Source organism: Pygoscelis adeliae, unplaced genomic scaffold, assembly GCF_000699105.1.
Source record: "Pygoscelis adeliae isolate BGI_AS28 unplaced genomic scaffold, ASM69910v1 Scaffold95, whole genome shotgun sequence".
Taxonomy (NCBI): Eukaryota; Metazoa; Chordata; class Aves; order Sphenisciformes; family Spheniscidae; genus Pygoscelis; species Pygoscelis adeliae.
In genome coordinates this window covers 1,732,980-1,753,534 of record NW_008824869.1, presented here as the reverse complement: position 1 = coordinate 1,753,534, position 20,555 = coordinate 1,732,980, and the positions used below count along the sequence as shown (strand labels likewise).

Below are 20,555 nucleotides of genomic sequence, written 5' to 3'. Positions count from 1 at the left end.
ATAGAGAGCCAATCTGTGTTCTGAAGTGCTTACTCTTAAATGAACAACAGAAAAGAGGATGAAGATAGCTCTGAAAACTAAGAACAACATTTTAAAAAGAATCATGTTTTTACTTGGGTACTTACAAAAACTTTCATGAGGAAAAAAAATTTTAAAAAGGGAAAGTGGGATTGTAGACTTCTCCGGTTCTCTAGTGGAATACATGTGCTTAACGAGTAGCACATCAACAAAGTTGGGACTCTCTAATATTTACTGATTCTGGTGTCAGAATTTAAGACGTCTCTGAAGGTGAGTCGGTAAGGGAAAGGGTGCAGAAAGTGTGGGTTATACACTGAAGCTGTCTAGCAGAGATGAGACTGCCTGTTTGTGCCGCTCCTGTGAACAGAGATATGTTCTGTATTTACCCTTCCCTGTGCAACGTAGCTGAACACGAGCAAGCTGCTTGAAAGGAAATCCTCAGCATTCAGGTGTTGTAGTTACTGGTATTTTTATGAGTTAGCCACTGGGAGGTTTGATCACTTTGATATTTACTTTGCTTTTCTCTGTAATCCTACCTAGACTGTAGAGGGGAAAATAAGGGTGCTGCCAAAACAGATTAATTGACTCAAATGATCTCTGAGAAGAAAGCAAGTAGAGAATATGAATTGAAAAACAAACTCCTGCACTCTAAACATTCTCTAAGACAAAAAGAAAAATAAAAACATCAAGATGATTCCTAACATGTTTGTATTTTCTTCACCTTAAAAATGTAACACTTCCATCTGTTTGCAGCAGTACAAATTTTCACAAAAATACCCCAAAGATTATTGGGGATACCCACTTCTCTGCAATGCAGTGAATACTAGTAACTAAGATAGATGAAGAATCTAGTGAACTACTGAGCTTAAGTTATGTCTGCATTTTGAGGTCTCTTCCTTTTCTTAGGTAGAGGTAGTAGCACACCTGATTTTTTGCTGCACTGAAGCAAGATTTTAATCCCACAATATGTTTGTGGATCCGTATGACGGTGTTTCTGTTTTCTTCTCTAGATGCTGTGTAAAATACAAATTTGTTTAATGATGGGGATAGGGGAAATGAAGGAGATCAAGAACTTTATGAAGATGGTGATTGTGTTTTGTCACTATGTTAATGTATTTGATCACTTTTTATAATCTGGTGTTCTAACAAGTGTGGAGGTCAGGTGTGGAGGGGGTTCAAATTTATCCTCTTTTTCACAATCATATAATTTTAAAGTCTTTGATAATTGGCAACTACATTTTGGAATTTCAACATCATTACTTCATCTTTTCACAGAGTTCCGGAAAGCTTATATGCAGTATCTATTTTTTTAAGAAGAAATGTGCTTTTTCAGTGTGGGGAAGACTGTGGTAGTTTTGGGCAAGAGTTCAATAGTCTCAAGGGAGGTGATTCTGCCCCTCTACTCTGCTCTGCTGAGACCCCACCTGGAGTGCTGCGTCCAGCTCTGGAGTCCTCAGCACAAGAAAGACACGGACCTGTTGGAGCGGGTCCAGAGGAGGGCCACAAAAATAATCAGAGGGATGAAACACCTCTCCTGTGAAGAAAGGCTGAGAGAGTTGGGGGTTGTTCAGCCTGGAGAAGAGAAGGCTCCGGGGAGACCTTATTGCAGCCTTGCAGTACTTAAAGGGGGCTTATAAAAAAGATGGTGGCAAACTTTTTAGCAGGGCCTGTTGCAATAGGACAAGGGGGAGTGGCTTTAAACTAAAAGAGGGTAGATTTAGGCTAGATGTAAGGATACCACCCTTACGCTGAGGGTGGTAAAACACTGGAACAGGTTGCCCAGAGAGGTGGTGGATGTCCCATCCCTGGAAACATTCAAGGTCAGGTTGGACGGGGCTCTGAGCAACCTGATCTAGTTGAAGATGTCCCTGCCCATGGCAGGGGGGTTGGACTAGATGACCTTTAGACGTTCCTTCCAATCCAAACTATTCTGTGATTCATATTTTTGACTAGATGACCTTTAAAGGTCTCTTTCAAGCCAAACTATTCTATGATTGCTCTGTGGAATCCCCTGACACAAAACAGCAGGGTGTATGTGTTTCCCTTCTTCTGCCATTTAACATGTTGTATATCCCCCAACTGTACCTTTTGGCTGCAGTTTGAGGGAGTTGATAGCATGCTTTAGCTTTTAAGGTATATTGTTGTTGAGTTAGTTTGTTGAAATTTTCTGTTTGCATGTGTGCATCTGTGCAGAGTGCTTTTTTTCACATAGAATCTTTAGAATTGTTGTCATTAAAAAAAAATTTGGGGACATCCTATTATAGCATGCTGCTTCTAAGGTCATCCAGGAAAGTCTTCCTATTTACTTGCTTGAATATTTATCTACTTTATTACGAGTGCACACAGAACTCAGGTGACCCCTGATCTTTTAATTTCCTACTTTCAGTGTTTTTATATAGTGTTTTTGTTTTAATCCAATCTAATCGGAACAAACAATAACAAAGTTAGATTTATTAGCTCATTATAAGAAATGACTGGACACTTAAGTATTTATTTGAAGTTTTCTGGCTTGTAACACTATTTTTGTTTTGATTTCAGAATGCTCTGTTTAGTTGTATTAACAGAAATGAAAGTAAGTATGTAATGAATAGTTTGTCTTTTTTGTTTTTCTTTTATATCGTTCTATCCTTTTTTCTCTAAAGTGTAAGAAATTCTGTGGGTGTACATATACACAAATCATATGGATTCAGTTCCGTAAAAGTACAAACCACATGCATAAATTTTCTTGCTCAAGTGATAAGGGGATTGGGCTGTTCATATAATTTATAACAGTTTTTAATTCGTGTATCTGGATTTGTTTTTTCTGTCCTATTTTGATGATTGTTTAGAAGCTCATTTTTTCCTCCTGCTTTGTTCATTTGATGAGTGTTAAGTAACAAAATTAAATGCACAGATGAAATCTTGCACCATGCAAGTGTTTTGTTGCCTGATGTCTGTCTATATAAAATGAAATCAGCGTCTCAGAATTAATTCTAGTAAAAGTATTTCTCAAGAACGGTATATTTAATAACGTATCAAAAATGGGTGAATCACGATACCATCTGTATTTTGTTTAATGAGTTTTAGGACACTACTCATATTTATTTGTTTACTATTAATATTTATCTAACAGTTCAATTATAGGACAAGTCTGGTTACCTTAAATAAGAACAAAACAGCTGAAGATAAAATTCAGGTGGCTGGCTGGTGTCTTGAACTTGAGTTCAAGATGGCTTTAGGGACTTTTTTATCCAGCCAAACAAACAAATGTAATTTGGCTACTTACAGATATTCCCAGTCATTCTGTAGACGGAGATTATTTTAATAGAGCATAGAAGAATTTCTTCCTTTTTTTTTTTCACAGTAATATCTTGAGCATCATTGTATGTGGTACAGACATGCTCATTTCTTCATTTCTCTGTATAGGAACCCATAGATTTTCTGTTGTTTGTTTGTTTGTTTCCTCAGTGGGATCAGTCTGTTGCAGTTATGCGGGTCATCATACAAACTGCCGGGAATATTGTCAAGCAATTTTTCGGACAGACTCTTCTCCTGGTCCTTCACAAATTAAAGCAGTTGAAAATTACTGTGCATCTATTAGCCCTCAGCTTATACACTGTGTGAACAACTATACACAGTCATATCCAATGAGAAATCCTACAGATAGTAAGTGTAAAAAATCCTTCTTTACTGAAAGTTATAAAAAACACTGAAAATGTTTGAGGATTGTATGCACTTTTTATGTAAAATATGTTATTGTATAAGTCTATCGTATAAATTGTATTAATGCAATTCTATATTATAATTGTAATTATATGAATTTACATAATGATAACTTTTGTTTGTTAGGTGCATTTTTTATTTTTATTTATTTTTTTAATTCTACATATTGGTTTTTTTCCAGAGCTGCTTCTGTTTGCATTTAAAAGAAGCAATGTTATTTGAGATTATTTGGGGAGGAAAAAAGCCTCCTTATAGCACTTTTTCTCTAAGGGCTATTATGTTACACATCTTGGTGGTTGTTGTATGCTTGATCATTGACTGTTTTTAATTTTTTTAACAGGTTTGTATTGCTGTGATAGGGCAGAAGACTATGTGTGTCAGACTGCTTGTAAAAGAATTCTAATGTCAATGAAAACGGAGCTTGAAATTGTTGATGGACTTATAGAAGGCTGTAAAACAATGCCTCTCCCTCAGGATCCACTTTGGCAATGTTTTCTTGAGAGTTCAAGATCTGTTCACCCAGGAGTCACTGTGCACCCTCCACCTTCAACAGGCCTCGATGGAGCTAAGCTCCACTGCTGTTCAAAAGCAAATTCTTCCACATGTAGGTCAGTATCTCTCTACCCTCATTTCCAGTTGTGAAAATGCTTCAGAAGTTGTCTCATATCAGGCCTTTGTCCGAATCCTGCTATGTACATCAAATAAATAGTTCTGTGAATTCTTAGAAAAAATACAGGTTTAGGTAATCAGATGGGTGTCACATGCTGTCCAATACTTACTTTGTATCTCAAAAAAATACTGTTCCGTAAGAGGAATCACACTTTTCTCACTTTTAGCACTGGCTTATTATAGCAGACACACTAAGTTAATGAAACCTACACCTTACTTGAAGTCATAATAGCCAATATTGCAACAAGATGAAGAGGCCTTAACCAGGTGCTAAAGAGAGCCAAGGGGACAATGAACTGCACAAATTCTCAAGTATCTAGTTGCTGCGTGTTAAAACCTTAGCAGTATTCCTTACTAGATGCTATTCAGATTTTTGTCAATGAAAAATAACTTAGGTTATTTAATAATTAAATAATGGAACTAACTATTCTGACATTTAAAAATAAAAAAGGTTTTCAGCAAATAGTTGCATGCTTGCAAATAACTGTAACTGGAGCATTTTTAGTTTAGAGTGGTTATCTGTCCACTTTAAAAATATATCATTATTGCATTTTAAATGCATCAGTATGTCAAAATACGTTGCAAGCATTGATTTTTGAGCTGTTACTTCCTTTTATATCAAAGTTTCCAGTAACAAAACAACAGATCCTGAATGCAGCCTGATCTTATAATGAGTTTAGTAGTAGAGCCCTGGAGTTGTGTTATTTCTTAGAACATTGTAGCGTAGGGCAGTTGATGTAGTATCTTTTAGTTGCTTGCTTTGACAGTGCCTTCTAAAAATCATATAATAGTTTGGGTTGGAAGGGACCTCTAAAGATCATCTAGTCCAACCCCCCTGCCGTGGGCAGGGACATCCTCAACTAGATCAGGTTGCTCAGAGCCCCGTCCAGCCTGACCTTGAATGTTTTTCCAGGGATGGGGCATCCACCACCTCTCTGGGCAACCTGTGCCAGTGTTTCACTACCCTCAGTGTAAAAAATTTCTTCCTTATATCTAGCCTAAATCTACCCCCCCTTTAGTTTAAAGCCATTCCCCCTTGTCCTGTCGCAACAGGCCCTGCTAGAAAGTTTGCCACCATCTTTCTTTTAAGCGCCCTTTAAGTACTGAAAGGCTGCAATAACGTCTCCCCAAATGGATACTTCCCTCATTCAGTATGCAGTAGACTTTAATAGTACAGTGAAGTTCCGTACCTTCAGTTGGGATGGGGACAGTTTGTAGGATATGGCTGTGAACAAAGTGGCTTGGGTATTGCTGACACCAGGAAACATGTCAAACACAAGCAACAAACAGTACACCTATTTCAAACATCAGGGCAAAAGAAGAAATGTATTTTGCTTGCCAATCGTTTCTGTAGGAGAAGGTGTGATTTGAAGTTGAAGGATGGGATTAGAAGTTGTTCATTATCATGTCAACCTAGATTTATTACGAATAAAATTAGCTGGGATAGTTCTCACCTCAAAGTCGTTAGTTCAGGTTTCCAGCTATTACATTTTTATTGGATATTGCAGTTTTATATTCTGAAGTCTTTCAGTCTTACTAGCTTAAAGATTTGCTAGCATTCTTAAGCAAAACTGGAAAACTTAGGAAACAATGAAGTGGGGTTATTTGCTTTGAGCACAACATTGGATACTGCAGACTTTGTGGGCACTAACACAATCTTCCACAGTGAGCGTAAGCTGTTGTGATCAGCAAAGAAATGACAGGCTCTGCTATATCTGAACAACTGCTGTTCTTTTAATTTTATCTTTTTCATCTTTTTTTTTTTTTTCCCAGAGAGCTCTGCACTAAACTTTATAGCACGAGCTGGGGCAATTCACAGAGCTGGCAAGAATTTGATCGCTTTTGTGAGTATAATGCAGTTGAAGTTTCCATGTTGACCTGTTTAGCAGATGTACGAGAACCTTGTCAGCTGGGCTGTAGAAATCTTACTTACTGCACTAATTTTAATAACAGGTAGGAGAGAGACACTGAATATTTTCTAAAGGAATTCCTGTGCTTTGATTTATAAAATAAAATAAAATGTTTTTCAGGCTTATTTTGAGATTGTATGTAGCTGTCTTTCTGCAAATATTTTTTTAGATAATTTAAAAATAAATAGTTTTTCTTTAGAATAAACTTTTGGAAATGTATCTAACAGCAGACATAACAAAGCTTACAAGAATAAAAGCTAACCCATGAACTTGTAAAATGTCATTATGTATTAGCAGCATATTCCTCTTACTGTATAGACAAGTAAGCCATGATTACTGGAATGTTGTGTATTATAAATAAGGTAAAAATTCTTGTTAAATTTACATGTTACTCTTTTTCAAAATTCATTTTCTTTCAGAGGTATTTCTGTGGTTTTATACTCTGTAGGGCAAAATGCATGATTTAAAAGTGGTGTCTGAATTAGTAATTGCAAGGTTACAAATGAAATAGTTTGAGTTTCAAAAACCATTTAAAATTTTGTTAGCTATTAGAGATCTCTGGCTTATCTTTGAAATAGTATACAGTGGCATGAGTGTTATATGAGTAGTAGAATCATGTGTGATAGATGCAGCCTATATATAAATATAAATGATAAATCAACTTGCATTAGTGATACACCAGGAAACATTCACACAGATATTCAGGGTATCTAAGATACTTGCTTTTAAGTCAACTTTCTTAAGGTAAGAAAAAATTTAATTGATATTTGAACTAAGAGGTAGAGGTGAGAAGGGAGTTTTAGCCTTGAGTCTTAAAGAGCTTATTTTCCTTAAAGACAGAATTCAAATTGATTTTGATCTTGCTTAACTGTGGAAGGGATTCATTTCTTTTATACCACAAAAAGCAAGCCATATCAAGGTTGTAGAACTCATGGTGAAAGGTAAAATGTGTGGTGTTTTCTTTTGCTTGTCTACATGCCATATCTTAACAACTTCTTTTAAGACCAACAGAACTTTTTAGGAGCTGCAATACTCAGTCAGACCAGGGAGCCATGAATGACATGAAGCTATGGGAAAAAGGGAGTATTAAGATGCCATTTATAAATATTCCCGTGCTTGATATTAAAAAATGCCAACCAGAAATGTGGAAGGCAATTGCCTGTTCGCTGCAGATTAAACCTTGCCACAGCAAATCTAGAGGAAGTATTATCTGCAAGTAAGTACCGGGGGGGGCGGCAGTTTAGAGGTTCTGCTAAGGATTTTAATGAGAACTAAAAAGCTGCTGTGGGACTGTGTTTGACTTATGTTAGGAAAACATGGCAAGGCAAACACGGAAGGAATATGAGCTTGCGTAGTTGCCATTGCTTGAATCTCCACACTAAATGGAAGATGCTTGCCTGTTAATGAGATGGATGTATATGCTTCCATTGTAAAGTTGATTTATTGTTGGGGTTTTTTTGGTTCTCTGTGGTGTCTATAAAACCTTTCCTCTTTTTCGTTTTGGGACCTACTGGTGATTTTCAGCTGAGAGAAAGGTCTGAAAAAAGTGAAATTTATTTTTTAAAATTTCAAAATAAATTTTGAAAGTAGGTGATTGGGTAGAAAAGAGACCAGTTAATAGTATAGGTAGTGAGATAGAGTTCAACCCATATTAGACATTAGTAAATCAAGGAAATGCTTGGTCTTGAAAGACACATGCGTATGATGCCATAGAAAATAAAGATCACCAAGTCCAAAGTAGAGGAAGAGTAATGTAAGCAATAGTTCCTGTCTTTGTGTCAAAAATTTGTTTCTCGCCCTGTATGTAAACATAGCATATACATATATATGTGTAGATATATATGTAAAAAAACATTCTGTTGTGAGGCAGAATGGGAAAGTTGTGGATTCAGGGAAGGGAAGAATGTGGAAAGAAATCTTTTTCATACATGACTTTTTGTCTTCAAGTAGTGTTCATGAAGTTCTGTTTCTTTATTTATCTGAAGATCAGATTGTGTGGAAATACTGAAGAAATGTGGAGATCATAATAAATTCCCTGAAGGCCACTCAGCTGAAAGTATTTGTGAGCTCTTGTCTCCAACAGATGACTTGGAGAACTGTATCCCTTTGGATACATACCTGAGTAAGTATCAACATACCTATGCAACAAAATTAGAAACCAAGATACTTTGAATGCTTATCATTGCTTTTAATAACTTTCATTATTTCTTTTAAAGAAAATTTTATTGAATTTGAGACTTTTTATTTAGCGTATTAGAGAAAATTGGATTTTTTTAATTGCCATAGCTCATTAAGTTTATTCCTTCTTGTATTGGGTGTATATGGCAAGGTTGTTTTGGTAGCGGTGGAGGCTGCAGGGGCTGTATGGGAAGATGTCAGGGACTGCACGGTGCCGGACACAGCCAGTTCAGCAATGGGCCCACTATAGGCCAAAGGTGAGCCACTTACCAAAGGTTGTGGTCCCTCTGTGGAAACCTGTTTAAGAAAGGGCAAAAAGAGCCAGACAGGTGGAGGAGAAGGGAACAGGAAGAGTGAGAAACAGAGGTAGCACCAAGGTCAGAGGTGCAGGAGGAGAGGAGGTGCTCCATGGCAGAGCAGATATCCACAAGGCAGCCTCTGGAGGACCCCATGCCACAGCAGGTGGGTGTACCCTGAAGGAAGCTGCATCCCGTGGAGAGCCCATGCTGGAGCAGAGGAAAGGTGTGACAAGGAATGAGTGGCAGAGAGAAACTGCTATGTACTGACCATAGTCACCATCATCCCCCCCTTCCCAATCCCCACTGCATCACTTGGGGCAGGGGCAGAGAAATCTGGAGTGAAGGAGTGAAGGTGAGCCTGGGAAAGGGAGGAAGAAAGAAGTTGCTTTAGTGTTTGCCTTTTTGTTGCCTGAATCTGTAATTAGATATTTATTCTAATTGGCAATAATTTTCCCCAAGTCAAGTCAGTTTTGCCCGTGATGGTAATTCTATGCAATCTCCCTGTCTTTATCTCAACCCATGAGCTTTTTCTGTTCCTATTCTACCTATTTTCTACCCCATCCCATTTGGAGAGCGGGGACTGGATGGGAGTTTGGCTGTTAGCCAAGGCTAACCCACCACACTTCTCTTTTGGGGACTTGATATATTCAGTGCAAGTACACTAATCTGTATCATCTAATAATCTGGCTTGTTGAATTTCAATGATTTTTACCTAGTTGAAAATAAACTAGTTAATCTTACTTTAAGAAAACTCTGTTCTTCAAGAAGTCATCTCACATGCCAAAAAAGTACTATAATAATAAAACCACTAGCCCTATTTATTTACAGGGCAAAAGCTGGATCATGCTTGGTAGGACTGATCTCAAATAAATGTCACTTAAACAATCGGATGGTTTAGAGCACAACTTCTTGATGTACAAAATTACACTTTTGCCTGATGCATAAACTCTATTCTTTAACTGTGCAATTAGAATAACCAAAAACCAAATTAACTCTTGGGGCAAGAGAACATGAGTTTAGTAGGTGTATGGAAGAATGAAGTTTTTGTGATTTTGTTTTCTTCTAGAATGTCTTATCCCTCAGTGTGGAACACAATTGTATTAGTAAAATTTCTTCTTGGTTCTAGATTTCATTTAAATGCATCTTTTTACATTATTTTCCAAATCTGCTCTACCCTATTACTACTTCCTATTGCATATTTATCTCTGTAGAATTTAGACCTTTTTAGCTTTATAGAATTTATCTGTTTTAGACCTTCTTCCAAATTAAATTTTGATATTTCTTTCTCAGAATCCCAGGAACTTTGAAAATAGTAAAATTTTGGTTAGTAAGAGCTGCAGCTGAAAGCACACCTCAACAAATAAATTGTTCCCAGAGAGACAATGTATTGAAGTTTTGGGTGGTTCTTTTCATTCGGTTGCTGCTTTTCCTTAATCTTGTAACAGGAGAACATTACTAATGAGTTAAAGGGAAAACAGAAACAAAAGTTTATCAATGATAGCAAACTTGGTTAAACATCAAGCGTATTTTAAACCTGCAATTTGTTAATCATTGACTATGGGACTTCTCTTGATTAAACAGCTGGTCATTGTCAGTTTGTATTTTTGTCATATAGAGAAAATTATTGAGGAAACAAGAAAGAGGAAATATATTTTGCTTGTGAAGAATCATCTGTGTCATTATTTCCAGGACTGAGGACTAAACTTTTGAAATAAGTTAACTACCTTGTCATGTCAAGTTTCTACAAGTAGAGTTAAAAAAATAAAAAATATTTCACAGAATTGTCAAAAATATGATTTTACTGAATGTAAGAAATGCTGTGTTTTACTGAAGAAAAATAAACCTCATTTAAATCAATATAGATGCTGTACATTTGGTTTTCAGGCCCAAGTTCTTTAGGTAACATTGTAGAAGATGTTACACATCCATGTAATCCGAATCCATGTGCAGCTAATCAGTTATGTGAAGTAAATAGAAAAGGATGTCAATCTGGAGAACTGTGTCTTCCATATTTGTGTGTGCCAGGTAAGGGTTTTTGGACTTCTGTTTACCTGAATTTTGCTGATAAATATATGTTACTGAAATGTTGTTGAAAGTTTTAAAGTGAATTGCTAATATTCCAAAAGAACTATTAATCACAATTATCTTGTGTTTTCAAAAGCTGTAGCCTACCTTCTAGCTCTTTTCATTTCTCAATGTGTTTCTATTTTTATTGCCACTGAAACATAAAATCTTATTAGAAGATATATTACTTATTTTGCTTCAGAAGAAATAAATGTCCATACACGGTCTTTAAGCAGCCTGCCTGCTATTTAAAATTACAAGCATGCAATACTGCAAATACAGCGCAGCTCACTGCTTCTGCAGACACCATGACATGTATTGCCCTGTATTTCCATACATCATTAGCCATATCCGCATTATTTTCCTTACTGGTGAAATAAATGGGCATTATGTCTTGCCTTGAAATTAATGAAAATCAGGCTGTCAGTCTTGGGAGGACATTTTGAGAGCTCTGAGAATCTGATCAAATGCAGGGTGCCCTGGGATGTAAATTTGCATTGGCAGCAATTCTGGTGTTATATTAAAGTTCAAGATGGTATCTTACATGGAATTGTCCCAAATCCTCCTTCGTAGGTCAGGTCAACTTCTCAAAATCTCTCCAGCAGTTCATGGGTAACTAGTTCCGGTCTGAGTAAATTAATACTCAGACTTTTTCTTAAGAGCTTCACTGTTGCTCCTTCACTGGATTCGGAGTGCCCAGGTTTAGGGCTTGGGAAGGAAGTGACATGGCACATAATTTATTTGCCTCTCCTTTCTTCTCTCTACTACTTGAGCTCGCAGCACTGATGCAGCATCTCTGCACTTCACCTTTAACCACTGACAGCGCTATGAGTTCATTGACTGGAGAAAAAGGCAGAACCACAAGGCAGACTAGCTCTGTGTCTCTCCCAAATCTGTTTGTAGGCTTGTAGTTTGGAGGAAAAAGACACAGCAAAAATATGAATAATGGATCTTGTGCTGCCTTGTCCTTCCACAAGACCCACGGTACTGCTTCTCATTAAAGATGGTGTCTGGAGATGCAGCAGTGTACAGCTGACTGCATTTCTGCTGCTGCTACATTGAGTGATACTTTTAATGTAGGTGCACCTCACTAGAAAGGTATTCGTGGTCATTTGGGAACTACTTCTTTAGAACACAGGTGTTGTCTAACTTCTGCACCATGAGTAAATGTGAGCTGACTGGGGAGAGAGCCTCATGTAGAATGAGTTTCAGCTCTATAACTTTGAAATGGTAGGCGTGGATGGTGTTGATAACAAGGGTCAAACCTACAAAAGGAGGCGGGAGACTGTACGATGTCCAACTTCTACAGCCCCTTCATTGTTCTACCTTAGACACCAGTAGTGCGTGCCACAATTTTCCCCTTTCCTTTAAAGCAAAAGATATCATTCAGTGACATGAGGGATCATCTATGGTTCTTGAAGCAAACAGGAGAGCTTGCATTTGGTGACCGCTTGAACGCATGTGTTGAGAGAGACTGAGCGACTGAGAGCGACACTGATTTTCAAACTGAATTGCATGAAGCAGCCTCCTTTCTAGAGGAAGTGATAGAGAACATTGCTGTAACTGTCTCGCATCAGTTCCCTGAGCCTCTTCTGTTCCAGCAGTTCTGTGGCTGATCAGCAGTTTCTCCGGTGATTTTTAATTACAAAGAGGAAAACTGGGTTTTGCTTCACTCGTACATCTGCTACACTTGTGCTCTTCTAAAATTTAGGATAGACTTCAGCTCATTCTTTTTGTGAGCCTAGGGACATTGTTTTGGTTATGTTTCTGTGACCCTTACAAAATACTTCCGTTTTTCTGAAAAGCTGAGCTTTATTACTATAGAGGTTGTATTGTCTTCACTTGCTGCAAAAGTCATTCAAAGTGATCTGAAAACAAGCTCACCCAGAGATTTTGAAGAGACAGCTATTAGTTCATTGACTGGAGAAAAAGGCAGAACCACAAAGCAGACTAGCTCTGTCTCTCTCCCAAATCTGTTTGTAGGCTTGTAGTTTGGAGGAAAAAGACACAGCAAAAATATGAATAATGGATCTTACTTCCTCTAGAGGTTGGAACGTAACTTTTATGTTTGAATTCAGTCTTTTTATTGGTTGAAAGTTTCGGGGGATTTGCTGCAGTTCATTACTTCTAGGGTAATTTTAATCTACTATTTCTTTTATTATTGTTTCCTTGCAATTTTTAAAACCATTTTTCTTCTTTTCCATTCTTTTTTTTTTAAATCCATTTGTCCTGCTTTTTCTCCCTTTCTCCTCTCTTCACGTCTACCTACAAGAGTCCTTCAGTGTTCACATAAGAGGTACAAGTAGGGAAGGAAGACACAATAAAATACATGAGAGAGGGGAAATGACTGGGCTTTGCCTGTGAGACCCTTTAATTCAGTTTGTGGTTTGGAGAGTGAAGCATATGTGGTATTTGTTATATCACATACATTTCATAATACTACGGAACTGTGGTAAATGAGATTACTTGAGAATTGTTGGAATTACCAGTCTTTGTCTCTGAAGTGACATTTCTACAGGTACTTCAGAACATTGTCTCAAGGAAGTATCTTCTATTTCTGCTACTTGCTGCCTCTATGAAATGAGTGAATTTGTCTAAAGGGCGAGAGCAAGGCTGCTTTAGGAACACCTTAGCTTTTTCACAAATCAAAGAGTAGTAGTTATTTTTGGTAGCGACACTTGCCAAAGTATATACTAAATATGAGCTAAAATTTCTCCTTGTATATAGGTTGCAAACTGGGAGAAGCTTCAGATTTTATTGTCCGTCAAGGTACACTTATTCAGGTTCCATCCTCAGCTGGTGATGTTGGTTGTTACAAGATTTGTACCTGTGGACACAGTGGATTGCTAGAAAACTGCATGGAAATGCATTGTGTTGACCTCCAAAAATCATGCATTGTTGGAGGACAAAGAAAAAGTAAGTATTAGAACAGCAATTATGTCTTTATACAGCACCTGTTCCTTAAGTAATGAATTTTGAGGTATATATGAAGACCCAGAGGATCTGAATGCAGAGTTTATTGGAAAATAGAAAAGTTAATGTTTGCATCCCTATATATAATGCTTATTTAATTCTTATATATGCTGGAGGGTTCCATTATTTAAATCAATACTGAACTGTGCCTGTCTCAACCAACAAAAGTCCTGTGTGAAGCGTGTTCTTAGTACACCATTTTTCAACCAAAAGGTCACCGACGTGCCTCATGTCGCCTGTTATTTTATAGTACTTGATAATAGGTAGCTTCCTTTCCGGTAGAAGAACTGGCTGGTGGGAGTTCTGAGGATTGAGGAGGGAAAAAGTTCTGAGAGGAGCCAGTAGGCAGGAGGGATGAAGCAACAACAGCAAAACAAACTGATCTGCTGTAAGCATGCTGTAGTTCTGAGGTTTAAGCACAGTATAACTGACTATAAATGGCTGCCCATTTCCTGGATTCCAACTTTGCGGGTACTCTCAGTCTACTTTTAACAGTATTGGATAACCAGTGACCAATAGAGGTGTCTGGGGAAGAATAGGAGGAAAGGCAGAGGATTTAATCATACTTTCCACGAATATTCTACCAGAATCTGTTCTGTGCTTCAAACCACAGACCCATTGAGCAGGGGGTGGTTTCTTTACTAGCCCCAAATGGTTTTGGGGTTTTTGGTTTTCGCTGTTGTTTTTTTTTTTCCCATGGATTTTAAATATGGGTTAAAAAAAAGTCAGAAACTTTTATCATGAGCTATAACCTCTGGCAAGAAGTTTCACATGTTAAGATATGTGTGCCTAAAAACCCTTAGAAGAATTATAGTTTAACATACTAATATGCATATGCTAACATATGCTTAAAAATGAACATGTAAGCAGATACATTATGATAACAAAGGCATATTGAACACTGTGGTTCTTTAAAGTCTTCCTCAGCATGGTGGGGCTAGACCTCATGCTGATTTCCTTCTGCCAGGTAACTGTTAAGATGAACATCTTTTTATTTTAACAATAAAAGAATGCTAACTATCTCTTTCTTGTCTTAGGTTTAAATTATTAATTTTCTAAAATAACTTTACTGTTACTGTTCAGAGATTAAATTGGCATGGGTAACAACCGTTAATTGGGTTCTGCCTAATCTGACAAAGTAGTTGAAAAAGACTTGACAAATTATGCTTCTTAAAAGATGATATTGGTTTATTTTCTGATTTATTCATTGCTTGAGAGCTTTAAAGGTGTATTTTTGTCATGCAAACTATCACTGTGCTTTTTGGAAAAGAAAACAAAATAAAAAGCTACTACTACAATATGGAAAATATTACAAAATGTCTTGAATATAAAATAGGGTCTGTGCTGAGCTGTAACCCGTCTGAAGCTGATGTCTTTGAACCAGTCGGCAAGCAAGAGCTTTTCTGCTCGTGAACAGTTACATATTTCAGCACTGGACATTGTTTAGTGTCTGTAAATCAGCCCTTTTAAAATACTGTAAGACTGAAGTCCAAGCATAATTAAAGCAAGTCAAAGATACCTAATAAGTCCAAAATAACTGAGTCACTTTTTTTACCATGTAATAAGAAGGAGTTATTTTCACATTAAGTAAATCTTAAGAAGCAAGGCACTTGTTATAGTTACATTTGTCACAAACATAATTTTCCAATTGTGAACCAAACCCTGAATTCATGAAAGAGTAGGTAATTGGGGTATTTCTTTCTCTTAAAAGATACCAAGCAGATCTAAATAATCAATTATTTTCATCACTCAGCAAAGTCTTCCTGTAATGTTCCATGCATTTACAGCTTGTAATGTGGGGGGGTTTTTTATTCATCCAAAGAGGATAAAGGTCAGCCAAACACGCTTAAAACTTATTTTGTATTGCCAGATTGGTGCTATTTGTTCATGGGAGCAGAACGCTGAAAACATCTTAACCTTAATGATATATTTGATGGGTAGTTATAGAAAGGATCTGGTAAAAGTAGATGCTTTTAAAATACGGTCATTAGCAAATACGTTATTTAAATGGCGACTGAAACCTTTTATGGACCATTCTGTCCAAAGAAATTTGCACTTTTTCAGATTATTGGTGAAAATAATCACAAAAATGTCTGAAGTCATACTTGTGGTTTATGTTTGCACGGTGTACAGCTGTCACTTGTTGTGGTAACTGTAACAACAATATGTGTAGCTGGTATGTATTTGGTATTCAGTAAGTGCTGTCCATTTAAAAAAAAAACAAACCACCACAAACCCAAAACCAGACAGCTTCCTCTCTTTTGCCATAATTACTCATAAAGTGTGTGTGGTGATTAAAACTCTAGGTGTTACATAATAAAAGATAAAAATTACTAAATTCCAAATTTGCTATGTGATGTATTGAAAACAAATAATTAAAAATTTATGGTCACCATATGAACTTTTTATAGTTACTATATTTAATTGGTTTATATGTCAGTTGCAAAAAGCTAGGGTTTAGTTATAAAATCTGAACTGTGTTTTTTAAAACGGTCCTCTATAAATGGAACAATGCTGCGTGCACTCTTTGATAGTGAAAGCCAGCAGTCTTGCAAAGTTTCCAAGTGGATCCTAAGTCAGTTACTCTTTACTCTGAAGAATCACCTAAGAGATCCTGTGTTTGGCATTACCTTCAAATCTTGGAAACTTTTCTTACTCCCTGCTGATAAATTCCTTCTTCCTTGGGTAGATGCTGCGGCTTAAACAGAGCTTTTTGTGCTACAGAGTCTTTCTCTTCCATCCCCTCTTGTTCTCCCATCATTTGTCTACGAGTACCTCTTCTGAATGGCTCAAATGCTGAGGATTTTCCTTGTGCTCCTGTAATATTTTTCAAAAATTGTAATCCTTAATCTCAACACTTTGAAAAGAGAGAGAATTGCCTTGTTTTGTAAGGCACAGTTACTCATGTTTTCCTGAAGAGCTGTGTATTTGTTGGTAGTCTTTAATAACCGCCCTGGTGATGGATAGATTGGCTGTCACCAACATGAATTGATTTTACATAAAACATACAACGCAGTGAAAGGCAGTCATATCGACAGTTCACAAAACCAAACTGGAATTGCTAAATTGAAGAGAAATTCCTGAAGTTTGCAGTTTGATTCTTAAATTCAGGTGTGAAAAAGTTACTGACTTATAAAATGCAAAAATTGGGCAAATTGCTCCATCCTTGGAAATCAGCTGTGATGGTGTCAGTTGCATTATTAAGTGCTCCTTTCTGAAAGCTAGTGGGTGAACATAGACCTCTGTATTTGTGTATGTCTTGTGCTGAATCTAGATCTGGGTTTCTGTTCAGCTTTGCTACAATCTTTCTTGTTCCCTGCTTTGGACAAAGCTGCATTGTAACTTGTACTGCTTGTTGAGGCTGAAATTACGACTATAATGGATGTTGCAGAACAATAAAGACTGGAATGAAGCATTGGCACTTTTTACCTCTTGACAAGAAGTACACACAAAGGAAAGAAATGAGCACTACGGAGGAGTTTTGCATTGTGTATGAGACTATGGCTGAAAGTTTAGCAGTCTTATGTAAAATTGATTTAGGAGAAGAATGGAACTTTACAAAGGCTTTACCTTTTAAAATATGGAGCTTGCTAGCCAGAATTTATAGAAGTACTACTTACTATGCTCCCACTTCTCCTGTTTTCTGAGTGTATTTCTTTTTGCAGCTTTAAATTGTTCTTAAAGAAAAAAAAAACAACTAACTTATACAGGCTTTGAAAGGATAAAGTGCTTGCTTCCTTGTTTAACTAATTAATCAAAAACACATGTGAACAGACTTTAAATGAATAAAGCAAAACTTGAAACCTAACAGAAGATAGAAATTTCAACGGGAAAAGAAACTCAATAAGGGAAATTACAGGAACGATTAATATTGAAAATGTAATGTCTATGTAATGTCTATACATATGAGTATATAGTCTTCTGGTATATTTGCATTAATTGTACGCATTTACTTAATTTATTTTAAGGCCATGGAACATCCTTTAATATAGATTGTAATGTCTGTTCATGTTTTGCTGGAAACTTGATATGTTCTACGCGTCAGTGTCTAACTGAGCATAGTTCAGAAGATGAACGTCGGAAGTTTACAGGTAACTTTCCAAACTATGGAAACTGTAAGCTTAATATTCTTAGAGCGAAGATTAGCTTCTAAATTCTTTCTACAGTATTAATGGAAAATACCTGGTAATTTGTTATTAATATGTTCTTTTAATTATTTTTTTTTCTCATGTCCAACCTGCACTTCAGAAAAAACACACACCTTTAAAAAAACAATCAGTACTGAAAAATAAAACCTCAGGTAATATGTAAAAATAGGTAAAGACAGGGTAGTGCCACTGGGGACAAGAGATAAGGAGTTCGGGGAAAAAATGGAGAAAGCTGAGTAGAATTAGCAAGGAGGCAGGGCACAGACTTCCCTTCCTACTACTTACAAGTGCATGCATGCTACAGTATTGCTAAATTACAGGAGGGATGAAGTGGCTGAAGATACGGCACATACTTGCATTTAGTGGAAGGCAAAGATACCTTAGTGTCCCCTTGTGTATCTTATGTCATAGAAAATAAGTATGCACCAAATTCCTGTTTTGTGTGTTGCTTTTACAGGTTTACCATGTAACTGTGTAGATCAGTTTGTACCAGTATGTGGTCAAAATGGACGCACTTATCCAAGTGCATGTATAGCTCGTTGCGTTGGGCTCCAGGACAATCAATTTGAATTTGGATCATGCATTTCCAAGGATCCTTGTAACCCTAACCCTTGTAATAAAAATCAGAGGTAAGAGCAGAATATGTTTTTAAGCTTTTCTTTGGCATCATCTACTCGTGAAGCAGGTTTACCTTTTCTTTGAATGTGTTGTATATTGTAGTTACATTCTACTTTTGGGGTACTCCAATAAAAATAACTGTTTGAAGTAGCTACTTTTTATTTATCATAGTAATGGGCTGTAATAGCCGCCAATTCTTGGTTCTGTTTATGTAGTATTGTATTGTTTAAATTCATTATGCAGATCTCAGTTTTAGCAATAAAAGAGAGCTGATGTACACTTTCAAAAATGGGAAAATCAAATTTTGTTGAAATGGCAATAAGTGTCATTTTACTACTTGTTTACTACTTGTTTCACACCTTCTTCTAGTAGTTAAAAAAAACCCACCTGAATTCAAGACTTGGATTCAGTCTTGCTTATTCAGTCAATAATCTGTGCTTTTTATCTCTAAAATAGGAAAATATTGATCACTGTGGAAGACTTGAGTTTCTCTTAATTAGACTGGTATCTTGTGAAAACCATGTCTGTACAATCTCTTTTTCCAATGTCAGAAAAAACAAAATCTGTGTAGATGAACATATTAAAACAAAAATCTGCTCTGTACTAGTGTCAGAAGAAAAGAAAATCTGACCTTTCTTGCAGAAATCAAAGTCTGTGACTCATAATATTGGCCTCTGTCTTCAATTTTCTCAGTGTTGTGCAATACTGCAGTCTTCTTCGAATTTGTACATTTTTCTGTTTTGAAAGAAAGCCACCATAAGAAGTTGTGTAATACTGTGCTTTCATGAAAACTGATTATAGCAATTTTATTTTTTTCCTTCTTCTGCACTTCAAATGCCTGGATGCAGAAAACTGCAGAGAAAACACTGTAATAGCCGTTATGGCATTGAAAACTGGAATTTCAAAGCTGCATTGTGGATATACACTTTTTACCTTTTATATTTTTAATTTGGAAAAGTATAGAGAGGTTTTTCAGTTTTACAGAATAACCATTAGGCTTAGAACCTCAACCTGTAGTTTCAGTAAAGGACTGTACACAATACATTTTTCTGGGTCAGTTTGATAATGTAGCATAAACTAAACATGCTCATTTTAAAACATCTCTGAAGTGCTCAGAGTCTATTTAAGATCTTATATTCCACTTGTAAAGTGTTTATATCTCAGAATTTCTGAGTCTTCCCTGATATAAAAGGAAAATGTGTAATGCATAGGACAGCAGCACTCAGAGAGAATAAGGAAGTGTTGTACATAATCCGGTGGTAGCATTGTTGTCATTTATAGAAGGAGGAGATTGTTAAAGAAGCCATTTGACCTTTCATCAGTCTATTCATCAAACTCTATTGGCTGGCATTTCTCTAGCAGAGGGATGTCTTGCAGGGCATATGGCAAATGTTTTGCAGATAAGACCATGGAAGGTACATATTTAATATAAAGGGGAAAGGACTTCTGCTGTTTATTGCTCTTTACTTCTTATCTGTGAAGGCTTGAGGGGGATGACATGCCAAAAAAGGAAATTGTGTTAATACTAGATTTTTCCATTTGTTTGCAGTCATCCCCAAGATTGGATGTGATATAATATACTGAAGCTACAAAGCTAGAATCCAATTAGATATTTGTAATTGAAACCATATAATCTTGTAAGTCTTGTTTTCACTACCTTCTCAATGAAGGGTGAGGCTAGACCTCTGCAATGTAATCTTTTTCTCTTGCAGTTCACTGTTTCCATGTTTTCTCTAGTTTTCCTTAAATATGTATTTACACAATGAAGCTTGGGAGTAGGTAAGAAGTTTATCCAAGCCTTTTTTGAAAATCCATTGAAAAATGCTTAATTTTAAGTGGAAGAGATTAATTTTAGTGGAAACTGTAGTTGTGTTCACATACATTGACTAAACGTGGTGTGAACCAGTTTCAGGTTTGTGATGATGCCTGAAATTGGCTATTCAGAATGTTTTATCACATGTACTTCCTGCAGCTCT

The 20,555-nt window shown here is 36.6% G+C and overlaps 1 protein-coding gene across 1 annotated transcript in view; it reads left to right on the top strand.

Moving 5' to 3' along the window:
- The window catches only part of RECK (reversion-inducing-cysteine-rich protein with kazal motifs), a 73,704-nt gene that overhangs the window by 41,418 nt on the left and 11,731 nt on the right, over positions 1-20,555 (top strand). Inside the window, exons 7-16 of the mRNA XM_009324495.1 lie at positions 2,557-2,590; positions 3,466-3,663; positions 4,061-4,328; positions 6,163-6,342; positions 7,303-7,515; positions 8,285-8,421; positions 10,661-10,801; positions 13,568-13,756; positions 17,782-17,904; positions 18,419-18,590. Of these exons, the coding sequence (XP_009322770.1) occupies positions 2,557-2,590; positions 3,466-3,663; positions 4,061-4,328; positions 6,163-6,342; positions 7,303-7,515; positions 8,285-8,421; positions 10,661-10,801; positions 13,568-13,756; positions 17,782-17,904; positions 18,419-18,590 (1,655 nt within the window). The remainder of the gene's footprint in view (positions 1-2,556; positions 2,591-3,465; positions 3,664-4,060; positions 4,329-6,162; positions 6,343-7,302; positions 7,516-8,284; positions 8,422-10,660; positions 10,802-13,567; positions 13,757-17,781; positions 17,905-18,418; positions 18,591-20,555) is intronic.